General features: G+C 42.7%; 1 protein-coding gene across 1 annotated transcript in view; it reads left to right on the top strand.

Moving 5' to 3' along the window:
• PRELID2 (PRELI domain containing 2) overlaps window positions 1–21,496 on the top strand; it is a 64,695-nt gene that overhangs the window by 7,831 nt on the left and 35,368 nt on the right. Inside the window, exons 2-4 of the mRNA XM_079772534.1 lie at window positions 6,332–6,389; window positions 8,526–8,599; window positions 10,450–10,610. Of these exons, the coding sequence (XP_079628660.1) occupies window positions 6,332–6,389; window positions 8,526–8,599; window positions 10,450–10,610 (293 nt within the window). The remainder of the gene's footprint in view (window positions 1–6,331; window positions 6,390–8,525; window positions 8,600–10,449; window positions 10,611–21,496) is intronic.

The following is a 21,496-nucleotide window of genomic DNA, read 5'->3' as shown; positions in this document are numbered from 1 at the left end:
GGTATTTTTGTCTAATTTAACAGATGAAGAAACTAAGGCAAGCTGAGATTAAAGTAATTTGCCCAAGGTTCCCACAGATGGGCTTCAAACTGAGGTCTCTTGGATTCTAAAACTCATTCTGTTTCAACACTTTGTGACTTCATTTTAATTTTGTTTTTTATTTCTTAATTTTAAATTTAGAAATAATTTAACTTATTAAATGTTGCAAAAACAGCAAAGAATTCCAATACTCTTTACCCAGCTTCCTCAAACCATGCATAATTTTTAAAACCATGGAAATAACATTGATACAATGTTAACTAATCTACAGATCTTATTCAGACTTTGGCCGTTGTCCACTAATACTGTTTTTCCACAATAAGATCCAATCCAGGATCCCACATTGCATTTAGTTTTCATTTCTTAGTCTCCTCCAATGCGGGAGAGTTCATTAGTCTTTCAACCCATGGCGCCTGTGAAGAGTACTGGTCAGGAATTTTGGAGACTTCGGTTGTATCTTTAATGCATTTAATGTTGAGTTAAGAGGATTTTCCTTTGTGTCCCAATTATAAACTATTCCTTTCAAAGAACTTCTTTATGTCATTCCCAATTATTAGGACATTTTTGAATGAATGAGGGTGATGTGACGGTGGTTGGCCTTTGTGTAGCATGATAACTTTCTATCCAGAGGGCCTTTGAGGGTCATCTGGTGGTCCCCCACCCTGGCTTCTCAGAGGGCAGCATCGTGGTCTGCATGTCTTAGCTCCTGGTCCTTTGTTCTTTCTACTTCATCATCCTACTGGCCTGAAAGGCCAATGAACAGCCATTCAAAATATATTCCCTTCACCACTGTTAGTTTTTTTATCATTGAAATTTTCATTAATCAATGACCCCATTGATATTGGTATAAAATTAACTTTGCTTTTCCTTTAAGGTAGACTATTGCATGTAGCTTGTAAAGGGAATTTGGCCTAGCCCACTGATGGGCAACCTTTTGAGCTTGGTGTTTCAAACTTCGCCAAACAACTGAGCATAACTCGGGTAGTGTGTCCCTTTGAGGAAAAAACATTATTTCGCGATATTTATAGTTTAAATAACATAAATGTTTCATCCTCGGCATGCGGCCGCCTCAGCGGCCGCGTGTCATCAGAAATGGCACTGACACGCGTGTCAGAGGTTTGCCATCACTGGCCTAGCCCATAGTGATTTCTTTGTGTAGCTATGCACCAAATCTCTTTTCAGCAGCCTAGGTAGCAAGGATTCCCTTAGTGCTTAACAGGGATGTTAATATACCAGATTTCTTTTAGTCGTCTTTGCTAAAAGAAAGCTCAGCTGCTTCCTGTGCTCTCTTGGATCATGCCATTTGGAAGTTGGTAAACAATGACTCCTTTTGAGGTCATTGACTTTTTTGGGAGGTGGAGTGGGGTGAGGAGTATATTGACTTCTGAACTTCTGGGAAAGTTGATATTTTACTAACTCCTTACTATCTTAAGGGTAGGCTTTATGAAAGCTTATACACACACACACACACACACACACACACACACACACACAGAGGTAATATGCAAATTAGCCAGGATGCCGTAACAGTCACGACCGGCTCAGGAGGAGGCTGCGTGCACAGATGGGCCCAGAGTGGAGATGCAACACGGGGGCCCGCCCACAGCACAGCAGCCACTGGAGCCGGGCCTGGAGGGGAGACATAACACATGGGGAGGGCCCCCACCCTCACTGGGAGACAGCGTGCCAGCAGTCCCGCCTCTGCATGTGAGCTGCAGAGGAAACACCTTTTCTTATAGCTCATTGGCTAAGCTCCCTGTACGCTACTCTCAGTGTTCTTGGTAACTTGGGTAATAAGAATCCAAGAAGGTGACCTAGAGTTTTTCCACCTCACTCCTGGAGGAAAAACAAAGGTCCACTGCTGGAGGGGCTAAGAAATGTCATATCCTGCCCTAGCCGGTTTGGTTCAGTGGATAGAGCCTCGGCCTGCCGACCGCAGGGTCCGGGTTCGATTCTCATTAAGGGTATGTACCTAGGTGGCAGGCTCCTCCCTGGCTGCGGCCCAGGTCAGGGCTCGTGCAGGAGACAACCAATCAAAGTGTCCCTCTCACATTGATGTTTCTCTCTGTCTTTCCCTCTCTCTTCCACACTCTCTAAAAATCAATGGAAAAATATCCTCAGGTGAGGATAAAAAAAGAAAGAAAGAAATGTCATATCCTATGAAAGAGATATCTTGAAAATGCCTAAAGAAAGTTGTCATTTTTTTGTGGTGAAGGGACTGGAGTCCATGTTGATGAAAACACCTTGGTGGCTGCGGGGGGCCAGCAGTGGCAGCAGCAGCGGGGTGATGGGGGTGGCGCCTTCCCCTGATTATCCAGTCGCTTCCCACAGAGGGAGGCCAGACTGCGGGGAGCGGGCCTAAGCCATCAGTAGGACATCCCCTGAGGGCTCCTGGACTGTGAGAGGGGGCAGGCTGAGCTGAGGGACCCCTCCTCCAGTGCATGAATTTCATGCACTGGGACTCTAGTGTGTGTGTGTGTGTGTGTGTGTGTGTATATATATATATATATTTTTTTTTTTTCCTCTCCTGTAAATAGGAAAGGTAAATAACATCTTCATGAAGCTCCTCTCACACATGTATTGAGTGTTTTTCCATCTAATCCATTCCACTGTAATTAGATGGACTAAATTTCTTGGCCTCTCACTTTCATAGCTGTGTGTTTGTTTTTATGTATATTTTGCTTTTACCCAGTATTTTGCAAGTTTTTGGCCTCTTATCTTTTAATATATGAAAAATAAATGAAAGCAAGGTTTATGCTAATGTGGAAGAGTCTCATTTTACTCTTGTTAGATGTTACATACATGTAATGCATATAGTGATTTTTGCAATAGATTGGTATCTTGGGGAAAGGACTTAGTTTATGCATTCTGTGAAGAAAGTGAAAATCCTAAGTTCAAAATGAAGATAAATATACCTTAAAAAATCCCTTAAGTCACCCAGAAAATATGGCATGCATGACGAATGTGCACAGGCCCATGCAGTAATTCTTATGCCACTGCAATTTGTGATCCACTTTTTGAAAGAGGGTTTTTGAAAGAGATCTGGGTCATCAGACCACTTTGCTTTCAGGAGAGTTTCTAGTGTGGAGAAAATCCAAGCCTGCCCTTGCTTGTGTGCAGGCTTTACACCATCCCATTGTGCTTTCAACACTAAGACTCCTTACCTTAACACTTGTTAATAGGTTTACTGTTTTGGAGGTGACTGAATGAGATAGTACATATGGGAGTCTCTAATGCAGCGCCCTGCAGGGCCACAGTAGAGTCTTCAATGGGCTGCTCCCGACCTAGCTCGATCCATTCCACTGTCACCTCTCTGAGCAGCTTTCCCTCTCTCAACCCTGTCTTATCTGACTTCAGATAAATTTTTGTGAATTAAGTCATGAATAGTCAAGTTACCACAAGCTGATGTCAGATCATTTCAAGTAATGCCAGGCAGGGGGAGCCTCAGCACAGTAAATCCTTACTTTTAAACAAGTTCAAACACTTGCCTTTTATGTCATGGAATTTAGCTGTTGTACACAGACCTCTGATGTTTTTCCCATTCTCGTCTGGAAATGTGAGGCTTATGACTATGCAACTCCAAAAGTAGTTACATAGGAAAATGACTTGAATCTTGCAGATGATTTTACTGGAATGAATAGTTCAGGATCTCTTGTGTTTGGTTAATAAAACGTCCATTTTACTTTTGTTATTCACAAGCATTATCTAATGGGGGACCCCTTATTTATTTCACAGTGGCCTATCTCCACAATTTTTATTCCCCTCTTATTCCTTAGTCTGATTTATTTTCTTCATATCTCTCTCTCTCTCTGTGTGTGTGTGTGTGTGTGTGTGTGTGTGTGTGTGTGTGTGTGTATCATTTGTTCCCCCAACTAACATGTGAACTCTCTAAGTGGCTACAATTTTGTTTATTTTATTACTATATTCTCAGTGTCTGGAACAATGCCTGGCATGGTAGTTACTCAAAAAACTGTTGAATGAAGAATAAATAGAGTTTTCACTATTATTTAGGCTCATACCCTTTGACTTAGTAAACAAATATAAGAATTATGTAAAAGTGTGACGTTTCTGAGTTTATTATACTCTTTAGGAATTTCCCTGATAACTAAGTGAAGTAATAAGGACTGAAAACTTTGATCACTGCCCTTCTCTAGTGATTACACGTGTAATCTCTTTCATAATTTAGTTCAGTAATCTTCCTACAACTTACATTGTATGTACAATATTCGGTCAGGATGTGCTGATGAGTAAAAAATGAGCAAACTAGGACTGTAGTAAAGGAAGTACTCTCATTTTACATTAGTGTGAAAGTTCTAGTACACACACACACACACACACACACACACAACACATACACACAATTCAGGGCATCCGTGTATCTCAAATATTGCCTTTGCTTCACAGGTGCTGTGAGGTGAGGTCCCTGGCTGAGGAACAGAGCAGCTAAACCCAACCATTTGTAGTGGACATTATCTTCAGGAAATACTGACGGCTAAACTTTGAGAAAGCAGTCATTATAATTTTGAGCATTTTCTTCCCGGAGCAAAAATGGATGAATGAATGATTGAATAACTGTTTAGAAAGCCATGTTTCTGATTGGTTATCAGGATTGTAGTTGCTAGGATGGAAGTGTGAGTGACAGCTTGTGGCACAGGGCATGACGAGGTGTGAGACTGCTGAGGACTAGGATTGCTCTTCCCAGATTGGTTTCCAAACTAGAAGTAAGGTGTATTTTTCAGATTGGTCCCTGAGGTCAGTGAGGTTTATCTGCCAAATCATTCCTTCATTCAGCAAATATTTATCCAGTGCCCACTGGCACCACACACTGTGCAGGTGATACAGGAGTGGCCGGGACAGACCATGTTCCTGCTCTCTCAGACTCTGTTCTAATCCAGTGTTCTTTGGGGCCACAGGTATCTTAAGGAATGTGTGAAGGTGAAGGCCCTTTTCGATAAAGTCAGTCAGTCAATCAATCAGCCTCTTACACACACACACACACACACACACACACACACACACACACACACACACAAGCACACACATACCCAGCTGTGTGTGGTGGGGGAGACCACACTCACTGCGTTTTGCCTCCTATTGCCTGAGGTTCAGAAGACTCGTAGTTCAAGTTTGCCAGGTGGAGGACCCTCTTCTTTTGCCCCCCAGCCTCTTTGCTGCTCTCACCTCCCCCTTAGCGCCTTAGGATGTCTTGGAAAAGACTTCCTGTACTTTTCTTTCCAGATTTGATCACACGATAGAGCAGTAAACCTCTGGGAAAAGAGTCCAAGGGGTGCTCAGCAGGCCTGAGCCAGCAGCCAACCTGTCCTGTGGCTTTGAGGAGGTCACTGCTGCTCCCTAAGTCTCTCTTTTTGCATCTGAGCAACGGAAGGGGGTGGATTTGAGTAACTGATTTGGGTGTAGGTTAAGTGGACATGGAAGGCAACAGAGCATCTGTGGGTACATTACAGTCTTGTGCTCATTAGCTGGCTGATTTTGAGAAAATTACTTACTTTATCCAAGTCTTAATTCTCACTTGTGAAAGGGGAAAAACAGCATGTATGTCATGGGATAGGTGTGAGAATTAAACTGAAAATATATACACTGCCCAGGACAAAAATGCTAGCTGCTAGCAGCCTTACTATATCCAAATTGTCCCTCAGGGGAATGCAGTCAATCAATAAACTGTTTATTGAGGACCTGGCATAGACTACTCCTAGGATTATAATCCTGAGATGCTAACCCAGCTACCAGGCAATGGTATAGGACAGTAGTGAAGGAACCCACTCTGTGTTAGGCCTGGTTGAATTCCCTGGCTCCCCACGCACTAGCTGGTGACCCTAAGCTCTTTGACCTTTATTCAGTTTTCATTTCTGAAAGGTGGGATAATGATATCCCAGAACCAAGTCACAACGAAGAGGCTGCTAGGGGATTGAAACAAGGCTGTGCGAGTAAAGCCTTTAGCACAGCGGCGGGCACAAAGAACACTCTTGATTAAATAAGGCTGGTTCAATATTTTTAGTATTAGTTATTGATTAGCTTCACCTAACCTCCCCCTCTGCATCTGGGACTAGGTTGGGTCTAAGAAAGCTTCCTCCTAGAGTTCATTCAGGCCCAGCTGTGTTTAGCCTCTCACTTACCTGGGCTGAAGTAGTAAAATGAAGGCCCTTGATTGAAAGCGGGCCTTAGACGTTGCTTGGAGAATATTTACTGTTCCCGCGCATAACTGTGGTTACTACGGAATAGTTCACCTGAGTGAAAGATGGATGCTAATTCTTCTCTATGTGCTTTCTTTTAGTATCCCAATCCCATGGACAAAAATGTCATCTCGGTAAACACCGTGGAGGAAAAAAGAGGTAAGTTCTCCGAATTTACCTCACTTCAGTGATGAGCATTAAGTGATGAGCATTAAGTGATCCTGATTTTTGTAAAGATGTGTGTTTGTTTGTGGTGTGTGTGTAGCCTGCTGTTTTAAACAGGTGTAATTCTATATTTGAGGTGACTGAGAGAAGAGAGTACTGAGCACTGATAGCAGTAGAAGGTTTGCCTACTATGCTCTTGCCACTTTCTCAGTTAATAATTCATTGATGACAATTATAACAGCTAACATTTTTGAGCACTTAATATGTGCCAGCCACATTTTCTTTTATTAACTCATTTAATCTTCAAAACAATGTATGGGGTAGGTATTATGGTTACTTCTATTTAATGAATGAAGGAACCAACGTAGAGAGAGGAATAACTTGTCCAAGGTTGCATGATTATAACCTCTAACATATTCATATATCATTTTAGAGATGGCAAATGGTTAATAGCATGTGTGTGAGATGTGACTGTAAAGTGATTCGATTATGGGGCCATAACTGTACTTACTATGTTTCAGTATTGACCAGAGCAAGGGATGATAAATTATGCTTGTGTGGCCTGTTGTTGTCAATAAAGTTTTATTGGTACTCAGCCATGCCTGTTTGTTTATATTTTATCTATGGCTGATTCCTGGTGACAACTTCAGAGTTGAATTTTTGCAATAGAGACTATAAGGTTCACAAAACCTAAAATATTTACCACCTGGCCCTTTACAGAAAATGTTTACTGACCCTGGACTAGAGTGTAAGAGTCTTTCCTCTGTCCCTCATATCTCCTGTGGAAGCATTTTCTCTCTCAGTATTTGAACTTGAGACCTGGGCACTGCAGGGAACTATAATGATGGGCACAATCCATGTCTAAACCTTTGGAGACACCCAGCCCCCGGTCTGACATGTTCTGGAGCCTTCGGAGTAAACGTATGAGATGCTACTTTTCATTACATGACGTTGAGGCCTCTGTGCTCGGTGAACAGAAAACTGTCTTTTGCTTGTGAGGTTATTTTCTGCACTTCCACAACTCTTATAAATACATTTAAAAAAAAACCACACACATTTTCTCAGGTACCTGCACTCAGTGTGGGAGGAACTTGTTATTTGGCAAGTCCTGATTTTGTTACTATAACCTAACTTCTTGGAGGCTCAGTCTCTTCATCCGTTCAATGGGAAAATAATAAACCTGCTTTTAGGTTGTTGTGAAGATCAAATGAGAGAACACTGTGCATATTCCAGAGTGGTATAGGAACATTAATTATAATTTCCACCATCGACCAGGGCATCTTTGCCTGCAGGAGTGGCTAATCCATTTCAGTATGTGTGCTGCACACATGGGATGAGATGGCAGGAGGAGTGCCGATCGGCAGAGAAGACAGACCAGTTTCTTACCCTGTCAGCAGCTTCCAGTCAGAAGCTGGTTTGCACCAGGTTCAGGGCTCCTGTGGCCAGAGCCGTGAGCAACCTCGAATGAGTGTGGCCTAGTCACAGGAATTCACAGCACAAATGACAATGCTTCAAAGTTTATCTTTTTCTCTAACTTTTTCTGAACTCACATTTATTGAGTGGTTTCTTTTTTGTTTTTGTTTTTTTTACATTCCTGATGTTATTTTGGAAACTTCCTTCCAAAACAGTAGTTCCAGTCTTGGGGAGCCTGCTCCCCTATGAGAAAGGTACGCCTAATATAATTAATTATAAGTTTAAATTTTGTAGCCAGAAATCTGGGCTTGAAAACATGTTTGGTGCAGAAGATGGTAGAATAAGATTCTCCATTTTTTTTTTTTGTTAAAACATTCTCTTTGTTGGAGTTGAGCAGGAGGCTCACTGGCCATTGTCATTGGAGTGTTGACATTGATAGTTCACAGCAGTGAACAATTTGTGATCTTTTATCCTTGATTTTAGAATGTGCACTTGTGAGTAGCAGTTTACACATATTCCTTGATCACAGATAAGTGTATTTGGAATGATTTGGCCCAGAAAAGTGGTCAGAGACCCTAAGTTTTGAGTTAAATGTGGTTTTGTTTTTAGGAATTCTACAGATAGGAAATGGAGATCGACATTCAAAGTTTTATTGACCGTAGACAAGCGTACATTTCCTTAAATATCCTTTTGAGTGTAAAATTTTTCTATTTCTAGATGTGTCAACAGGGATCATCTATAGAAAGAGGATTGCAATCTGTCGGAATGTGGTTCCAGAAATTTTAAGGAAGGTAAATTCATTTCAAAATTTTAGCAGCTTTGGTGTAACATTGGGTAATTTTCTAGTCATGAAAAGAGCATTTTCTGATGGAAAGCAGCGTTAGAACGTTCCCAGTTCTCCTGCCTCATAGCCCTTCAGAGAGAGAAAGGTCTGTTATATCCAGCTTCAGTTTTTACCTCCTTCTTTTCATGAACCCCTGAGGGCCCACTGCCTGGAGCATTTTCAGTGCCCTAGAAACCAGCCTGAGGTCAGGCATGAGAAGTAATGCTGTGTTTTTTTTTAAGATTTTTTTTATTGGTTTCATAGAGAAAGGAAGGGAGAGGGAGGGAGAGAGAAACATCAATGTGAGAGCAAAACATTGATCGGCTGCCTGCTGCACGCTCCCTACAGGAGATGGAGACTGAAACCTGGGCATGTGCCCCAACCTGGAATCTAACCGGCCACCTTTCAGTGCATGGGATGACACCCAAACAACCGAGCCACACCAGCCAGGGCCAACCTCAGTTCTGGCAGATGCCACTGGAGATAGTTGTTTTCCTGTCTGGTTCTGTGTCTCTCTCTTTTGTGGATGACTCTTAGTGGACATAGAGCTGGTCTGCACTTATTTTAAAGATACCTTGGACATTTGACATCAAGTGACCATCTTTCCTTATCTGTCCATGGTTAGATGTGACTCTTAAGTAACAATGGTCAGAGGTGAGCAGATGGTAGATATTTTGTCAGGTCTTTAGTAGGGGAGGTAAAAGCTTCAGTTTCTGTTTCACTCTCAGGGAGGACCCTTATTTCAGGGAGTAGAATGCTCTTGGTGCTCTCCATAAGCCTTTTTATGTATGTTTCTGTAAAGTGATGGTGTTGATGGTGAAATCTTCATGATAGCAAATTGTTTTCTTTCTTTGAAATCCTTCAGCACACTGGTGATTGTTGGAAAAAAAGGTAAGTGGAAATTTTAAATCACATTGCTCAAACTGTAGAGAAATTAGTGACCAGAGCCTTTTTAGCATCATTAGGAAATACGAGGAGAGCATCCTGATTCACAGTTTTAAAAATTCTCAGATGGTTGTTTCAGCCTGGAAGTGATTCTGTGTGTGACGTGGAGCCCAGCTGGGCTCCTGCCCACGAGCTTGGAAATGACATTGCTGCGCCGTCTGTAGGAAAAATGGTGGCTTCTATCACTTCTGTCACATTCTTTAGTGGGAAGAAAGGTGATATGACAATGGAAATGAGCTTTCTTTTATTTTCCAGGGGGTAAAGTGTGTTGCAATTTGTGCAGCAAAAATTCTTACTGGCTTTTTCCGCCAAGTGCGTGCCCTGCCTGCCTTTGACCTATATACATACTTTGAATCTATTATTTAAAAAGGCATTCAACTTTGTGTTGTGTCTCAATTCTTAAATAATTTAAGGACACCTTTGACTTGTATAGTTCTGCCTTTGCAGTTTTCCATGTCTCCTCACCTAGGAAAGCATACATTTCTAGGTATAGACAGAGTTTAAAATGAAGAAAATATTTTACCTGATATTGTCCTGCACATGAGCCCATAGTCGGCCCAGTTAGAATCCGCCAATTTAAGAAGGCCATAACCAGCCCTAGAGGAGATGCGAAGGAGGCTGATAATTTGCTTAGTGCCTAGCAGTTAGGGAAATCAGGCCAAGGACTGGATGGCCTACATAAATCCCAGGCCATTTGCACGTCCTCACCAGCACTTAGTAAGGTCATAGTACGTTTGATTATCAAGGACTTACAGCCACATATTAGGATCATTTCTCCTCTTAATTATCCAAGACTGAAAGCACTTCTGGGCACAGTCTTCATGTAGCCTGCTCTTCCAAAATTGAGAAAGCTGTCCTCCCTCTTTTGGACAGGTGAGCATTTTAAAGATACCCGATATCCAGTTAGAAGAGGAATCCTGGCTCAATCCCCAGAAAAGAAGCATGGCTATCCAGAGTCACTGCCTTACGTGGACACAGTATGCATCCATGAAGGAAGAGTCTGTTTTCCGGGAAAGTATGGAAAATCCAAATTGGTAAGATCACCTCTCTGTGTGTTGCATGTGTGTGTGTATGTAGGTTGGGTGCAGGGATGCACAGATGAGCACATGTATTAAAAAGCTATAATGTATACTTGTAACTTATATGATTGTATTAATCAATGTCACCCCAATAAATTTAATAAAAAGCACCTATGATTTCATACTTATAACCTCTGTTTACTTCTCACATAAATTACACATTATTAATTTTTAATCACACAGGTAATTAATGAGTAGATTTCCTTATGGAGGGAAAACGATAGAGCTCACCTCCTTTCTGGCCACCCTGTTCAATCCTGGTGTCTTTTGCCTTCTCCAGAGGCAGTGAGTGTCATCACTGAGCTGAGTATTTTTCTAGACTTTTAAGAGATCCCTCAGGTACTCACCTGTGTACTCACAAAGCCTGCATAGTATGGTTTCATATATCTGCTTTTACATACATGCTTTCATTCTGTGTGAACCATTGTGCCCTTATCTTTTTTGGTTAATAGAATGTTTCTAAACTTTATCCATAACATATATATATATATATATATATATATATATATATATATACACACATATATATATATATGCCATATTCCTTTGAACTGTTGCATCATCTTCCACCTTATGATTACACTATATTCTATTTAGCTTTTTCTTTTTTGACAGATGTTCTGGTGGTTTCCAGTTGTTGTTTTTTTAAATTATAAACAGTACTGCAATATTGGTAAGGCTTATAATCCTCATAAATGCCATATGTGAATGTTTCTCTAAAGGAGAAATTTTAATTCTCAGGTTTATTGAGATATTATTTACATATAATAAAATTTATTCTTGCCCTAGCTGGTTTTGCTCAGTGGTTAGAGTGTTGGCTTCTGGACTGAAGGGTCATGGGGTTTGATTCCCAGTCAAGGGCACGCACCTCCGTTGCAAATTCGCTCCCTGGCCCCGGTCGGGGCATGTGTGGGAGGCAACCAATTGATGTTTTATCTCTCTCTCTCTCTCTCTCTCTCTCTCTCTCTCTCTCTCTCTCTCCCCTTCTCCCTCCCTTCCACTCTGTCTGAAAATCATTGGAAGGGATATCCTGAAACAAAAGACTGCATGGGAGAGGGGAGGGGCACCTGGATAAATAATTGAAGAATACTAGCAAGGAGGAGGTACTGCACACCCTTTCCCTCTTCACCTTGGTGCCCATTGTCTTTGTCATGCTTTGGAAGTAATAGAAACATACCAATGCAAATGAATACAGGGATCTCTCTATCCATGAGCGGGCCTCCCATGGGATAGGAACCAGGAACTGGAAAGCTAGCAGGAACTAAGGCAGCCTCATAGTCTCTTGTCTTTGTATGCCTGGCTCAGTTGTCTAACAGTCTACAGCCTGCTTTACTCACACAGCCCACCTGGCTCCTCTAGACTTCTACAGGTTCTCATCCGATGCCACAGTAACTGGCGATCTTGGGTAGAATCCCACTTCTGAACTATGATTATATGCCTTTGCACAATTTACTCCACTTCTCCAAGCCTCAGTTTCCTCATCAGTATGAAGGGGATTGCTGTGACCGTCAAATGAGAGTAGTCGATAAATGTTAATGTCTAGTATTACTACCTTTATTGTTGCTATCATCAGAATCTTAAAAATCCACATGACTCCCACCTTTAGCATATATTATCTTACTGCAGAAACCGTTTATAATTGTTCCCATTAGGTTGCAGGAAGGTGTTCCGTGTTGTGACTTTGAGTTTCTTCAGCACACCCTCTCGGGGATAAGAGCTCCTCAATCCAAGAGGCATGGGAGGGAGGAACCCTTCCATGTTAGGTCCAGCGTGAGATTTGAGCACTGGAGGGAAAGCATCCAGAGTTAATGCAAGCATTTGGCAGGGACCAAATCCCCTGTGTTCTGGTTTTCTTCCTGGTCCGTGCCGTGACTGTGGCTGCCGTAGACCCAGGGGCATCACGCTTGGAGCTCTGAGGAGCTGCCTGTTTCCGGAGTCAGAGATGTTGGGCCAATGCACAGCTTTCCCTTGGACACTTGTCCCAAATCGGAGAGTAGAAATAAAAAAAAATAAAAAATTGACAGCCAGCTCTTGTAGGAATGTGCTTTATTTAATATGTGGAACAGGACAGGGGCATTTGCTTTTGCTAGTGGAGAATGGAGTACATTGCTTTAATTTCTCAGAAAGCAAAGTCGTGGTTTCTGCCCTCTGAAACCCTACATTCTGAGATAAGCTTATTCATTTCTTATGATTTTGGGTTTGCTTTCCTTCTTTAAAATATATTTGTTAGTTTCTTATTCTTTTGTTAGTTTTTATTGGACTATGTGGGAATATAATGGATATGCATTTGACCTGTCTTTAATAATGGACATTTACCTTATCCAAGTAATGCAATTCTAAAAGATAATCATCTTATAAAAGCATTTTCTTGGGCGTTGCTCTTTCACCATAGCTGTTTGGGTTTTTGCGATAAGCAATAAGGTTTTTCTTATCTTGAAGCAAGGTTTAAGCTATCCCATCAGTGGGGAGTCCTCTGTTTATGATGTTGTGGAGCTGGGGGTTTTGCTTTTGAGTAGCGGGACCATTCTTCCAGACTCAGCATAGAGCATTCTAATGCCAGTGTCTTCACCTTCCCACGTCTTAAGAGTTTCTGCTTATCCATTGATGCTTACAGATCCAATTCCTGAGATTTCCAAGTGCTCAGCCTAGTAGAATATGTATTAATCACATCTGATATGTTGACTCAATTTTTATAAAATATCAAAGACATTTCTCCTGAAATACAGTGAAAGAAACAAGCCAAAGTCAAGCTTTACACACAGATTAAATGAATGGGATGAGCAACTGTTCTTAGTTCAACGAATTTCCCTTAGAATTGAAGTTATTCGTATGAACAGTCTCCATTCTAACAAATAAGGTAGGTAACATTTAGAAATTTTTGTTTTTCAACTCCTGGATTAAAACATCCCAAGTTTCGAATTTTTATCTGGTGAATCACAAATAGTATAATGTGCATGTTTCAAGGGGCTAATATTGGGGCATTTTTCTTTGTGTATCTATTTTTTTCTTACTCTGAAGTCTTTTATTTGTTTCCAGGAGCAAACTGGACATTTTGTTAAGTTTCATGTGTTTAGCACTGGCCTTTTTAGTTGACTGCCAAACCTGCTTTCACTGCGATATGAAAATATTCTGGCTCTGTTAACTTTACTTCGGTATTATTTCTAATCTCTAATCCTGGTGATAAAGAGCTTGAGGGTGTAATTATCTAATAGCCTGAATAAATATCACTGTATTTGTCCCAAAACATGACTCCCTGTGCTCACATTGACCTGGATTTCCAGGCCTTCTCCGTGTAAATATGACATCTGTGCAGGAGCCTTCTTTTTGGCTCAGTAAGACTGCTCTCCAAAAGATACTCGCTTGCCTTTTATGTTTGTGCTCACATAACAGGTCTCTGTTTTCCCATTCTGCTGTACCTGTACCTTCAGTGTGTACCTAGCATGGTACTCGGCTCGTAGAGGAGGCTCCGTGGCCATTTGTTGAATGAATGACGAATGACCATCTGCGCAAGGAGTTACAGATAGTGCTCTTCATGGGCTGAAGTGGGCACGAAGGGAGGGACCTGAAAAGGGATGGCACCAGTAGGAGGGGCAAGTGCAATTGGGAAAGTCCAATAGGATTTGGTAGGAAATTCGATGTAGAGGGAATCTGGAACCATTCATATGGAGACCTATCAATGGTGTTGCTGCTTGGATGCTGCCATGCCGTTTGGCTCTGGGCTAAAGGGATAAAGCTGGCCGAGCTCCCTCACAGTGATGTAAAGGTTTAATAAGATAATAAATGGAGATGTTCCTCACTTGGAGGGTATAAGGCACTAGATAAATGCAAGTTGTTGTTGGAACTAATGGTGAATATAAATGCTATGTTCAAAGTGGGGTGATTCCTTAAAGTACTAACTTTGAAAAATGGAGTAAGCTGTTTTATTGCAATGGATGGTGATGATTGAACTGGAAACAATGATGTTCAGCCAAGAGAGCATTCTGTGCCATTTCCAAGTAAGAGCTTTTGAAATATTTTAGTGAATGCCTCTGGATTTATTTTTCATCCTCCTACCCCCCCCCCTTTTTTTTTTTTTGAGTTGTGTGTTAATGCAGGGCTTGGAGCGGGGTGGGAGGGTAAGCCTGGAGATAATTCTAGTCCTTGGGCTGGCTCCTGGAAATTACTGTCTTAAAAACTCCTCCAGCCCTAGCTGGTTTGACTTAGTAGATAGAGCGTCGGCCTTCAACTAAAGGGTCCCAGGTTCGATTCCAGTCAAGGGCACATGCCCAGGTTGCGGGCTCGATCCCCAGTAGGGGCTGTGAAGGAGGCAGCCAATCAATGATTCTCTCTCATCATTGATGTTTCTATCTCTCTCTCCCTCTCTGAAATCAATAAAAAATATATATATATCCTCGAGTGAGGATAAAACAAAAAAAAAAAGTCCTCCAGGTAAATCTGATGAGCAGCTCAGTTTGAAAGCCCCTGATCACCTGGCTGTACCCTGTGGGCACAGGGGTGAGCAAGCATCTAGCTGGCAGCCCTTTTGGAGCTCCCTTTTGTGCAACATTCCTGCCAATCTCATAAAGCATGAGCAGTTGATAATCTGGCTCTCCAGCAAACAGTGAACACTTTTAGCAGAAACACCATGTTAGAAAGTAGCAAAACTCAGATGAGGGTCCTCTTCAATTTATACAAGAGAGGAATAATCAGTGGAAGTAAGGGATGAAGAAGGGAGGCTTGAGTTGGATTCGTGTCAAAATGTGTTGTTTTCTTATGGAGCAGATGCCATTTTAACCTTCCTTCCTTCCTTCCTTTCCCCCTCCCCTCCCTTCCCCTCCCCTCCCCTCCCCTCCCCTCCCCTCCCCTCCCCTCCCCTCCCCTCCCCTCCCCTTCCCTTTTCTTAAGTTTAAGAACGGCCTCCCCTTCCCTTCCCTGCCCTTCCCTTTTCTTAAGTTTCTTGCATCTGTAGTAAATAAAAAGTTTCAGTATTAAAAAATATTTTAGTCCTGGTCAGTGTTGCTCAGTGGTTAGAGTGTCGGCCTGTGCACCAAAGGGTTGTGGGTTCAATTCCTGGTCCAGGGCGCATATCTGGGTTGGGGTTTTAATCCCCAGTTGGGGTGTGTGCAGGAGGCAACCAATCAATGTGTCTCCCTTGCATCAATGTTTCTTTCTCTCCCTCCCTCCCTCCCTTCCTTTCACTTTCTCTAAAAATCAATGGAAAAAATATCCTTGGTGAGAATTAACAAAAAAAATTATAATATTTTATTAAACAGGCAAGGATCTCATGCAGAACAACTTAGACGTCATGAGACAATAAACAGAACCTGATGACAGTCTACTTAGTTTAAGGCTCTGCCTCCTCCATCTTTCTAAGCACGACTTGTATTAGTAGCTAAGCAAAGAGATGGAAAATAAAACTGACAAGCTGAGTTCAGTTTCCTGGTGTGCATTTATGGCTACATTTTGAGACATTTTCTGTGCTGGAGGTGGAGGCTGCTGCATTTAATATGCATCTGACCTCAAGAGGGTTGTAGGGGTAAGAGGAACTGAGGAGTGGTAATTCCTAGCTTGTTCTGTTTGATTCTCCCCTCTGCTCTGGGATGACTCAGTGGCCTCATGTCTGAAGTTAGGAAAACCCTCCAGCCCTCACATATGTCAAGATTGAATGAATCTTGATCTAAGTATTCTTTATTATATTGAAACTAGAGGCCCAGTGCATGAAATTTGTGCACGGGGTGGGGGGGGCGGTTCCCTTAGCCCAGCTGCACCTTCTCCAATTGAGGACCCCTTGGGGGATGTCCAACTGCCGGTTTAGGCCCCATCACACAGGGATTGGGCCTAAACTGGCAATTGGACATCCCTCTCACAATCTGGGGCCGCTGGCTCCTAACCGCTCACCTGCCTGCCTGCCTGATTGCCCCTAACCACTCTGCCTGCCTGCCTGATCACTCCTAACTGCTCCCCTGCCAGCCTGATTGCCCCCAACTGCTCTCCCCTGTCAGCCTGATCGCCCCTAACTGCTTTTCCCTGCTGGCCTGATTGCCCCTAACCCCCTCCTGGCCTGATCTCACCCCCCAACTGTCCTCCCTTGCCAGCCTGATCGCCCCTAACTGCCTTTGTCTTGGCCCCCACCACCATGGCTTTGTCTGGAAGGAAGTCAGATGTCTGGAAGATGGCCAGTTGACCCAGTATAGTTACCATATTACCCTTTTATTAGTATAGATAGATTATATAGGATAGTATTGCTTAAATGGGGGGCGGGGAGCCTTTTTCAGCAGGAGATGTTCTTTGCAGACAAAAATACATATTCCCTATATCTGGACTGATAGCCAGCCATATGCACTATACTGCCAAACTGGTTATTAAAAAATTGAACCGCTTTCTTACATCTTATACCAAACACCTATTGCCCTTAAAACCCCTCCTCAGCCCCCACCTTAGGTTCTGCCTTAGCAGTTCACCCAGATTAGGTTCTTTTCTTTTTTTTTTTTTTTTTTAAATATATTTCATTGATTTTTTACAGAGAGGAAGAGAGAGGGATAGAGAGTTAGAAACATCGATGAGAGAGAAACATCGATCAGCTGCCTCTTGCACACCCCCCACTGGGGATGTGCCCGCAACCAAGGTACATGCCCCGACCGGAATCGAACCTGGGACCCTTGAGTCCGCAGGCCGTCGCTCTATCCACTGAGTCAAACCGGTTTCGGCCAGATTAGGTTCTGATTGGTCGGTTTCTATGCCAGTCAGCGTCAAAAGCTCTGCCTCCTAGTTAGCCATTGTCTTCTCGCAGTTCACCCAGATTAGGTTCTGATTGGTCGGTTTCTATGCCAGTCAGTGTCAAAAGCTTCACCTCCTCGGTAGCTATTGGCTCTTCTGGGAAATCCAGAATGGCCTCGCTGACAGCTGCCTTTCTCTCTACGCCTATCTCTGGACCTGATCTGCAGCCTCCACAGCAGCTGCAGATCAGGCCCCCGCCCCCTCTTTCTCCAGGCCTTGCCAGCAGCTGCAACGGCTGCTGATCAGGCCCTGCCTCTCTCTCCAGGCCTCTCTCTGGGCCTGATCTGCAGCTGCCGCGGCATCAGCTAGTTCGTTAGGCCTCTGGACTGGCCCTGGGCCAGAGGCTAATGACCTTGCCTTGCCCGCCTCACCCTGCTCATCTCCTGATGCCCCACCTGCCTGCCTGCCACCAGCCTTGCAGTGATAGGAGCCTCTGGGCTGCGAGGGAGGGACCAAGAGGTGCTCCGTGCACTTCCTGGTGACTGGTCATCTATCTGTCTGGTCATTTAGGTCATGATGGCCCTAGGCTATTATTAGTATAGATATAATGCTTCCTCTTTTTTCATGTGTATTCCATGTTCATAGTAGAACAGTTACAAAATACACATGAGAAAAAAGAACATAATATGTTCATGCCCTCTTTAGGTATGTGCTCTTTCTGGTCAGTGACCCCAAAGGAAACCAATATTCTGACCTTATAGATTAGTTCTGCCTGGGGTTGCTGTTCACGTGGATGGAATTGTACACTCTGTGCTCTGTTGTTTCAGTTTTCTTTTGCTCAACATCCTGTCTATGAGCATCATCTTATATGTATTGATAGTTTGTTCTTTTCCCATTGCTGTGTAGCATTCCGTTGTGGGAGCATACTACAGTTGGTGAAATTTATTTACTCATTTTTACAAACATGAAATCATCCTTTATGTGATATTCTGACTTATACATTAACTTATCATTACATTTGGGACCATCTTTCCTTATTAAATATGCCATTTAAAAAAATGATTTATTTGTGACTGATTACATGTACTTATTGGATAAAAATATTTTAGTGTGCTTTATTAATATCCTAATTTGGGGGCATTTGCAATATTTACATGATTTACTGTTATAAATAATGATGTGGTGAATATCTTTATAGGCTGGCCTAAGTCCTCCTCTAAGATTATTTGCTTAGGCAGTATTGTTAGAGGTAAGTGTTATGTGTCCAAGGGTTTGAGGCTTTTATTAGGTATTGCTAAACTGCAACATGCATTCTTAAGCATCTCAGACAACTCCCCAGGGCATGGCAGTTGGTAGTGTTGTGCAGACCTATATTTCCAGGGTCCAGTACAAAACGAAAATCCAGAGTCCCTTGCTCAAAAATGGTTAAGAATTTCAAAATAGTGATAGGAGGGCATTCAACTAAGTGTGCAGCCCTTCTGACAGCTGAGCCTGTGCGGCCACATGGATCACACATCCTGGAAGCCAGCCCTGGATGTGAGGCATGCACCGGTGGGACCGATAGCCTGACACCTCCTACCAGGCCAGTTCACAGACTGCAGGAGATGTCACCACAATAAGAATATCTGTGGAACCTTCATTTCCCCTCAGATACTTTGATTAAATTCCATCATGAAAACAATTAGTCAAGGTTTGCCACACCTACCAGTCTATACCTCAGGGACAGGTTCTTACTAACAGCTGTTGTTTTCCTGGAAATCGTTGTATTCAGGATTCAGAGCTGGTATTTTCTTGCTCTGGGGATTAGTTCCTGATCCATATTTCCTCTGAACTTTGTTATTTTCCCCAATCCAGAAGGAACCAGAATTTTAAATGACCCCAAAGTAGGAGACTGATGGTATAAACTGCCATTCACTTTCACAAAGGTGTTCAGAAATTTGAGCTGTGCTTTCTTTGTTGTGATTCCATTGTGTCCTATGTTGAATTATGTTCGCCTGTGGACCAACCGATAGATGTGACTCAGATACAAGTGAATGAGCCTCCTCTTTTTACATAATTGTCCAGTTACTGTGGGGCTTATCTCTCAGCCAGGTGAAGGCTGTCCCCTACTGACTTTAGCAGGTGGAGCTCCTAGATATTTGGTTCAATTCCCCTGACATAAATATTGAGATGTACTATCACTTTCTCCTCTTCTTTTGCTTCTTCCCTTCCTTTCCCCTACCCTCTCTTCTTTGCTCCATCCTTTTGTTCCTAATGCATTATTGATTTTCTACCATGTGCTAATCATTGCAATTGGCATTGATGCAATGAAGAAGAAAAAATACAGGTACAACCATTCAGAAAAACATTTGGCATTAATCTATTAAAATAGAAAGTGTGCCTATCCTGTGGCCAAGATATTTAATTGCTAGATACTCTACAGCAGTGGTTCTCAACCTGTGGGTTGCGACCCACAGGTTGAGAACCACTAGCAGGGTCGCCTAAGACCATCGGAAAACACAGATATTTACATTATGATTCATAATAGTAGCAAAATTACAGTTATGAAGTAGCATCGAAAATAATGTTATGGTTGGGGGTCACCACAACATGAGGAACTGTATTAAAGGGTCGCGACATTAGAAAGGTTGAGAACCACTTCCTAGAGACTCTTATGCACATATGTACCTGGATGCGTTATGCATATTTTCATTATAGCACCGGTGATAATAGCTCCAAACTGGGTCCATTCTAAATGTCCATCTTCAGTAGAGTGGATATATAATTTGGAGAATTTTCAAACAATAGAACACAATGAAGCAATGAAAATGAATAAACAATAGCTACATGCAACAATATGGATGAATCTTAGCTAAGGACATGGGCTTTATTCTCTGCCTTAGTAAACAGCCAGTGATGACATCAGTGTGTGTGTAGGACACTGACTCTGGGCATTGTGGGTGGTAGAGTCCCCGCTGGAGACAGGGACCCCATTGGGAGGCAGTGTGGTGGTCCTGGGGAGAGAAAGCCATCAGGTAATTAAGGAGACTTTAAGTGAAGGATAAGCCAGAAGTTAGCATACTCCTGTGTTGAAAATGGTTCTTGGTAGCACAGAGCCTTTAAAGAATAATTTTTGTTTGTATGAAAATGATCATCAGAGCCTTATCCTCTGTAATAAAAGGGTAATATGCAAATTGACCCTAACGGTGGAAGGACCAGAACAACTGCTGGATCAATCACTATGAGGTGCACTGACCACCTCTTGGTCCCTTTCCCCTGGCTGGCCGGCTCTGATCTCCTGATGGCGAACAGGGAACCGGGGGTGGGTGGCAGGGGACGCACGCAGCACCAGGCCAAGGCCCCTGCCCTGCTGGTCACCCCACACACAGAGGGCAACCCGCGATGGGGCTGGGGCTGGCGAGTGGGTGGGAACAACCGACCTCTCCGTCCCTTCCCCCGGCCGTCAGGCACTGATTGATCACCTGATGGCGAATGGGGAACCGGGGGTGGGTGGCGTTGGGGTTGGGGCTTGCTGCGGGCAGCCAAGGAAGATGGCCCTGATTGCAGGCCAGGTCCAGGGACCATACCCGCACACGAATTTCATGCACCGGGCCTCTAGTTATTAATATTTTTGGTGATTGGCAAGTAACACATATTTATTATAGAAAATTAGTCAAAAGAACAAAGTAAATAAAACCTATAATTCACCTATAGATTTTCTTGTTAATATTTTAGCTGTCCATTTGTTGAAACTCAGCCATTAGTAGTCACAAGGGAGAGAATGACATTGACTGTTGAGAGATGTTAGAAAGAAAACAAACACAACCTGTCGACCGATTGAATGGATTGATTGGAAAGAGAACCATATAACCTGTTGCTGAGACTTCTAAGGGCATAGACTAGGAGGATGCTTGTGTCATTAACTGAGGTACGAGCAGGACTGGAGTTTTGAGATTTCGGTAGAAAATGAATCTGCATGACATCAAGTTATATGACCTTGGGCAAGTTCTTTAGCTTCTCTTGACCATAGTTTTCTCAGTAAGCGACAGAACAAATTTAAGAGTAACAACCAGAGAAGATAATATAATGTCTGATAGACAATATACACTGTTACTATGCAGTTTTTTAAAAATATATATATTTTATTGATTTTTTACAGAGAGGGG

The sequence above is a fragment of the Cnephaeus nilssonii genome (assembly GCF_951640355.1).
Source record: "Cnephaeus nilssonii genome assembly, chromosome: 5".
Classification (NCBI taxonomy): Eukaryota; Metazoa; Chordata; class Mammalia; order Chiroptera; family Vespertilionidae; genus Cnephaeus; species Cnephaeus nilssonii.
The sequence above is the reverse complement of the archived record's forward strand: the minus strand, read 5'-3'. Positions and strand labels throughout refer to the sequence as shown.